At 41.7% G+C, this 8037-nt stretch overlaps 1 protein-coding gene across 14 annotated transcripts in view; it reads right to left on the minus strand.

Moving 5' to 3' along the window:
- Positions 1–8037, minus strand: part of cadpsa (Ca2+-dependent activator protein for secretion a) — a 204370-nt gene that overhangs the window by 99847 nt on the left and 96486 nt on the right. For 7 of the 14 annotated variants that reach the window (XM_031875892.1, XM_031875885.1, XM_031875891.1 and 4 more), the window contains exons 10-12: positions 7084–7192; positions 5940–6152; positions 3493–3504 (exon numbers count right to left, since the gene is read on the minus strand). In XM_031875892.1, the coding sequence (XP_031731752.1) occupies positions 3493–3504; positions 5940–6152; positions 7084–7192 (334 nt within the window). The remainder of the gene's footprint in view (positions 1–3492; positions 3505–5939; positions 6153–7083; positions 7193–8037) is intronic. The other 7 variants (XM_031875896.1, XM_031875895.1, XM_031875894.1 and 4 more) reach the window with 1 other exon arrangement.

The raw sequence follows: 8037 nt of genomic DNA on the forward strand, positions 1-8037 counted from the left end.
ACAGTGGTGATTACTGTGTCTTTATTAGTTATTAGTATTATTAGTTATTATTATTAAGTACAGTGGTGATTACTGTGTGTCTTCATTAGTTATTAGTATTATTAGTTATTATTATTAAGTACAGTGGTGATTACTGTGTGTCTTCATTAGTTATTAGTATTATTAGTTACTGTTATTAAGTACAGTGGTGATTACTGTGTCTTTATTAGTTATTAGTATTATTAGTTACTGTTATTAAGTACAGTGATGATTACTGTGTGTCTTTATTAGTTATTAGTATAATTAGTTACTGTTATTAAGTACAGTGATGATTACTGTGTGTCTTAATTAGTTATTAGTATTATTAGTTACTGTTATTAAGTACAGTGGTGATTACTGTGTGTCTTCATTAGTTATTAGTATTATTAGTTGCTGTTATTACTATTATTATATAGGTATATATATATATATATATATATATATATATATATATATACATATACAGTATATGAACAACAAAATAAGTAATAGTAAAGTGTTGGCATCTAGGTTCTTTAGTGTTGAACCAGGGTTAGCATATTTATCTTTTTGAGAAGACACTTGGGAAGCCTAAACAATCCATAAATACCATAATCATGCATTCGTTGCCAGAGGCAGAGGCTGCAGAACATCTAATAAAAGAAGTTGGCAGTCAATGTTTTGCAGATAAAGTTAATTGTAAGCATTTCATTGTTGTGTTGAAATAAAAGAAATGAAGGCTTCTTGACAGATTACTTATGTAATGTGTAGACAGAAGTGGTGGCTGGTCAATAGAGGGCAATGGGGCCTGGCCCCACCTTGAGCCACACAAAAAAAATAAAAATATTTAAAAAAATTATAATAATCATAAATTATACAAATTGTCAATATTTCTGTTTTTGAACTATGGAATGTACCCAGTAATATGTGTAAAATATGATATCTGCGCAAAAGATATGCTTTTCCTGCTCGTGCTCTCCGCCTGTGTGCACGACAAGTCTCAGAACGCACAGCTAGGGGGGCCAAATCGTTTTGGCCCAAAAGAGGCGGGTCTATGAAGCAGTTATCCAATTGCTGATTAATGATATAAATGAGTGACATACAATTTAGCCAATCAGCGCCCTCAAATAGATTCAGCGTGGGGCCAAATCGATTCTGCCCTCCTCGCTGTGCGTTCTCGTCAGGAGAAGTCTCTACAGGCGAGCGCGAGCGCCAGTGCGAGCACTACTCCTCCAAGACCTGTTTGAGAGGAGAACTTTGGAGGAGATTCTGCAGACCAAAGAGCTGATATCAGATCAGCCTGACCTCACAATCAGACAGCAGACTAGCAGGAAAGGAAGCAGTACATGCAAAGCTTCTCTAGTAGCTGTACACCAGACAGGTTAGGCTAGCTGGATGACGTCATGCTAATAACGTATTTAGCTTTAAAACAACGGGGACAGATCCAGCACGGACAGTTAGGGAGTGAGGGATGAGGAGGTAAGGAAACATGAGAACACCAGGGCACACTCTGTCAAGCTACATATTAGGCAAAGTGAACATCTTTTCTTCTGCATAGTTGTCCTCAGTCTCATCTGCTTAACTTGGTCATGGAGACATCAACATGCAATTGAGATGTTAAATTAACAGTGAAAACTCATCATAGCTTAATTTAACATCAGTATTCATAATTACACTTCATGTTTACTTCTCCTGATCTTTACCTCCAAGGTCCATAGGGGCATCTCAATAAATAAACATGTTATATTATATTATATAAGTGTTATTTACTGTTTTTTTCGTGTTGGAATAAATGTTAAATATTTAACTGCAAAGTAGTAATGCATGTTTGATACCTTAATGTTTTTGCATTAAATCATACTGGGATGTTTGCTGAAATTGATAGGATGGCCCTACCTAGAACATGTTCCACCAGCCACCACTGGTAGACAGAGTTGTGGACTAAAGACATTTCACACTGTACATATGAATAAAAGGAGAACCAGGATTTCTCATAATTAGCATTCATATCGCTTCATGTGCATGTTTGTTTATAGAACGATATAAGTAAATGATTTGAAATCTTAATTGGACAGAACAAAAGCCTCTCAAACTTTATAATTTCACTGTAATTACAAACTTGTTTCACGGTACTAAAATATGTCGAAACAAATTAAAGCAGCAGTCATCATTACAAGAAAAAGCATAAACTGAAGATCAGTTTTACCTCACAGCAGCTGGAAAACAAAACTCTTACTTTTGTCTTTGTAGTTACATGTTTGAATGTAGTCTACTTGAGGCGGGATGTTGGGTGGGTGGGGGTGACATATTGTTATAATATTCATTGCGTAGATCCAGGTGTGAACTGACAAGTAGTTATTTGGTAACATTGACTGATTGCTGCCTGGTTTAATTGTGCAGCAACCACACTGTATAATTCATTGCCTGGCACTTTTAACTTGGTAATTACTGGCTGCTGGGACTCAGTGGGACTCCAGTGGTTGTGTCAAAAACAGCTCACTCAGTCAATCCACCGACACAAATCCACGCAGGAAGCTGTTTTTTATTCATTAGGTGTATTGGTCTGGCCCATTTTTCTTTGAGTCAGTTATGCTGTATTTTGCATTTTGTGTGATACAATACACAGAAGTTTACGTAAAAGTTGAATTTTTCTGGTAATTGATATACAAGTGTATGCCTTACAGCCAACATATTGTCAGTGGTCAGTGGCCCTACGCTTCAAACTATGACGCTCTACGTTCCCTTCTAGCGTCAGTTCTGGTCGTGGCAGGGATTTTCAGTGTTTGTTGGACACACATCGTTGCACAACAGTCTGATCCTGACTGATGAACAATTCAATACAACAATGTTAGTGCTATAGCAGCTGCCCCATATTATCTTCCTGATCCTCATTTATGTGTGAGGCAGAAGACCTAAATTCCATCCATGTATTTGTTATAGATTTAGATTATTCTCATTTTTCTCAGAGACTACTCAGATTCAATTTAATAATTAGCAGAGCAAGCTATTTTAAAACAATTTAAACCCTTCCCATGAATAGAAACACACCACATTTGTATTCTTTAGACCTTTACACATCACAGTTTTTTTTGCTGCCAGTATGAACAGTTTTGATGTTAAATATTTGCAGCCGTGTATTTTTCATTTTTTGTGTTGTCCCCCCCCCACCCCGCTGTTTAAAAGCCTTCATCCTACATGAGGCAGACTTGTGGGGATTTCTTTACTCATGGTGGTGATAAGGTGACCATCCCATATTGTTAAAAATGCTATAGCTCTGCAGCGATTTAACGCTGACCTAAGTGCAACACTTTGTAAGCTGATCCGTGACACATGAATGCTGTAAAGATGGCAGACAGAAACACAGCCAAAGCAAATCATGTCTGCATGAGTGTTAGTGTGTCTTGTGTTTCTGTCCTCCCACAGAAACCACAAACAGAAAGTCATCAAATGACAACAAGAGGAAGGAAGAGAAAGAAAGGGGAGGAAAGCACTTACCCTTTAATCCAGCTAGAAGATAGCAGGGTCAGGGTTTAGAAGAAGATGAAGAAGGAACAAACAGAGAAACATAAAGACACACAGCAAAGCCACCGACACTTTAATGCTACAGCAGTTGTACAACAAAGAGCGAAGCAGCGCACAGAGAGAGTAACATTTGAAAACAGGTAGAACATGACCAGGAAGAGGACAAACTAAGAACATCGTTGGCTGATGTGTAAAAAATGATGTAAGGACAACTACAGTAGTAGCACAAGAAGAGAGAACAAGAATCTGAGAGTGATGAAAAGAAGGACCTCAACTAGCTAATATATACTGTCTATCAGTGGTGGGCCGTCAGGGCCAGCAAGGCCTTCTCTGCTGGCCTACACAGAATCACAAAGTTATAGCTATTTTATAATTTAATCATTTTTCTTAAATACACTACATGTATTATAATTTATAAAAATATGTTTCCCATTATCTTATTTTCTCATTGCACAGCTACTGTCTTCCTCAGTTGCTCTGCTTCCAGTGCAGCTTGTTTTAAGTAGAGCTTTTATCCAATCAGATTTCACCTCTGTGTCTCTAGGTAAGAACAGAGGCAGAGGCCTGCAGACTCACAAGTGCATCCATGTGCAGTTTAAGTGAATGGGGACGATATTGTTGATTGTCATAGTCTTCAACCAATCAGATCTTTAGTTTGACATGTTGGGCGTATTCTTTGACACGTCAGAGCTGTCTAGGTAGTCTACAAGTACGTCAGCATTAACGTGCGATGTGATTGGTCAGTGGGCTAGCGTCACCGTTGTGAAGCTGAAGCAGCTAGCATACTGTAATACGTAATATGCATACGTAATAGTAGTAAGAGTTCAAGTTGAAAGATATGTAAGAAGTTATGACATTGACATGACATTTTTAGCATTTTGCTTGGTGTAGCTTTGTTTTTTTAACAATCAATGGCTGAAGGAGGAGAAACGGATTTCTCAAGAAGGATATTTCCAGAAAAACTGGACATCGTAAGAAAGGGTCGGCCAACCCCACAGCTAGCAGCCCTGACCCAGCCAGGAAAAGGATTTGTGCGCCACTTTCAGTCCAGCAACTACGAACAGTATTCCTGGCTGACAGCGTCGGAGAAGCGTTGCACATTTTAATGGCTGGGAATGCATTTTATTTACGACTGAGCGTCTCGGTATTTGGAGCTACGCTACTCTAACCTGAGGTGGCTAACCAAGGCAGCAACACCACACCATAGCACGGCAGGACACTTACAAGCTACGATACTCCAACGAACACGTTCACAGGAGGACCTCTGGCTGGAACTAAACCGCACGATGTTCTGTACAACCGTGTCATTAAACTCTTTGTAATCAAAGAAAGGAGGATGGACTTTGTCTTTAAGTGAACAGCAGCTTTGGTAAGTGAAGTGCTTTTGTGTTTTTACATCTGCAGTAGCGTTACTACTGTGTTCATTTATCTATGGTGTCGTTTTCATGAATAATATGAATGGCTCGTGCTCTTCAGTGTGCAGATGAATACGTGTTGTAGCGCTGCAGGTCTGCTGGATTGATTTGTTGCTTTGTTGTCATGTAAATATATGTGACTGGTTCTTGTGAGTTTGTTCTTGTCATTGTGTTAATTACGTTGATTTTGACTATATGCATTGACCGTTAATGACGAAGCATCCCGTCATGCGTGGGGTTAGGGTTCAGACATTTGATTCTCTGTTTGGGCTGTTGTTTTCTTTAACAAAGCAGGAATTATGGTCTGGAGAAATGGGGATTGTGTGGTGATTGCTTTAGCCCTGTTTGAATCAGTAGGGAACAGCTAAACGCTGCGGGGAGAGTTTGTAGCTTGTGTGCTGCTGTTAGTTTTCCTGCTAAGCTAGTTTAGCGTAGCCTCCCAGAACACACGCGCCTCACCAGAGTACAATGTGTATCGTTTCCGGGGTCAGAGTGTCTCTTACGTGGTGGGTTGCAATGTTGAGCGAAGTCCACCGAAAACATTATATTTCCCACAATTTAAGCTTCTGTATTTTCCAAATGCACAAGTATTATTCAAACATAAACAAATAATAACCGTAGCTGTGGTGTCATGTTGAGGTTATTAGGAGGTGGTTCAACTGTAGAAGGACAGCACTGAAGGACCAGGTACAAAATGCACGGCCCGCCACTGCTGTATATATATCAGCAAACTGATGTTTGGATTTAGACTTATAACATGAATACTTTACAATATGAATGAAGAGCATAATAGAAGTAGGCTTCAGGAGATACAAGAGGAACGAGCGTCATGTGAAAACATAAAATGTGGCTGCAGTAGAATATCTCATTTCCTACAGTGAGTTTAATCCATTAATCAACGAAAAGAGATGCTACACCATCAAGTTAGCGGGAAAAACAAGTCATGGAGAAAGATGACTGCATGTTGTGGTGCGAGACCTAAAGGACACAGAGTTGAAGACTTACAGAACTGAGATATGGGTGCGTCGAGCTGCGGTGCTGTGCCCCCCTTTGAGTTGAGTTTCTGGACCTGGGTGGGAGGAACTGGCTTGTGTGACTGACCCGTGGCTCGGTACATGGCCTGCACCCAAAGGATCCGGTCCTGCTCGTCGTCGCTGGCGAATATCACGGTGTCGCCCTCTTTCACGGCGTTGAAGAAAGTCCGGCCGCCGTCTAGACCTGAGGAATGGACAGAGGAAGGGGAAGATGATTTATGTGTGAACAGGATCATACATTGCTGTTTGTAGCCACAGGAAGTCCTGAGTTACCGTCACAAGCAGTACCCAACTGGATGTTAGGCCACAGTTTCACGTGTCTCTTTAATGCGACTTTTGTGTTTGGATGCAACAGGTTGGAACTCAGCTTTGTGACCTGACTGATCGCTTTATGTTCGGGTGTATGACAGAAACCTTATTTGATAAATGATCTGGATTGCGTTCACATGCTGTCACACCTCAATGATATCTCATCTCAATATGAGCCGGGCCAGGTCAGCGAGATCCACACATTTAAGAATCAAAGAGAAGGCCATCAACATCTCACGAAACTGGCTAAATCTGAAAATGCAATTTGTATTGATGTATTTATTTACCAGCTCACCATTTATTATTTGTATGTACATGACCTGAGTTGGATGAGGGTGTGGGGGGGCTGAAGGTTTGGATGTGCTCTGTTTTCTTTCATACTGTTTGTACTTTACTGAATGTTGAAAGACTTGTAAAAAAAAGCATTGAGACATTGACTGGAATAAAACAGAGTCTACAGTATAGGTGCACAAACTAAATGTTGTAAATGATCAATGAACGGCTTATTCTAGTGAGTTAGTACCGCACTTCAATAAGGTTAGATTGACGACATCATGGCGGTTTTCTCTGACTTCCAGCTCCTCCACCGCCACAGGAGAAATGATACAAGTGTTTTCACAGACGCCTTAACCTCTACCATTATAAAGTCTGCTCCGTTTATGAGTGGGCTGAAGCAGACATAACACCTGTTGAAGGCTCACCAACACCTGAGAAGAGATCCAATCAGGCAGCTAAAGAACTTTAACAACACATTTTCCTAACGTTGCTTGTTGGAATGCTCTACACAGCTCTGTGACTGATGTTACCTGGCTGGGGGTCAGTGTAGTCCACCGTGTAGCCGTCCAGCTGGAGGAGCTCCACCGGCTCGGCCTTCTTCTCTCTGTAGCTGCACATTGCAAAGGTGTACTGACTCACCTGCACCAATCACAGAGGGAGGGAAGAGGGAATGCTGGTTAGTTAGCTGTCGACCACATAACCAGCTCTCTCGCGCTCTCTCGCGCTCGCTAGAGCGAGAGCGCGAGAGAGAGCGAGAGAGAGCGAGAGAGAGCGAGAGAGCGCTCGCTCAAAACTGCTGTCATGTGAGGGTTGGAAATACTGTGCATTACAAACAAACACAGGACTTTCACCCAGGAAACCACTCTGTGTGTCCTGGTGAAGCCAGGCCGACATGTGAACCCACAAGTTAATGTATCACATTTGTTAAACGCATTCAAGTTTCCAGAGGATGGATTTTTGATTTCAATGAGCCTGAAGGCTTTCCTTTAGTGCAGCCCACAGTAAAGGTAGAGTGATACAGTCATAGCTGACCTGTACAGGAAGCTAGCAGGGATCATCACCTTCAGTCCTGTTAACAAAAGGCCAGTATTGAGCCCGGTTAAGGCTTTGACCTGTCAGTGCATCCTGTGTTGGTAACAGAAAGTGTAGCGACTGTTGCTAGCTGTAGCTGGACTGCTGCTACTGTAGCTGCCAGTCATACTGGCCTGTCGTCACAAATCAGCAGGCCTGGCCAATCTGCCGCTGTCGCCACCTCTGCCGCTGCAAGTGGCAGCTCTCACTCTAGCTGCAGCTGCATTCTATGTGTGTGTGTGTGTGTGTGTGTGACAAATGAGATTCCCCACAACAGTGCTGATGAGACCTGAGGCCAAGTAAAGGATAGAGGAAACCGGACCTACTCTCCAGCAGCTCCCTGGCCCCCAGGACACCGCAAAGGCAAATCAGAGTCTAAACTACCGACCCCCCCCCCCCCCCCCCCCCCCCCC

This window comes from Anarrhichthys ocellatus, unplaced genomic scaffold, assembly GCF_004355925.1.
Source record: "Anarrhichthys ocellatus isolate YVR2014 unplaced genomic scaffold, GSC_Weel_1.0 scaffold99, whole genome shotgun sequence".
Taxonomy (NCBI): Eukaryota; Metazoa; Chordata; class Actinopteri; order Perciformes; family Anarhichadidae; genus Anarrhichthys; species Anarrhichthys ocellatus.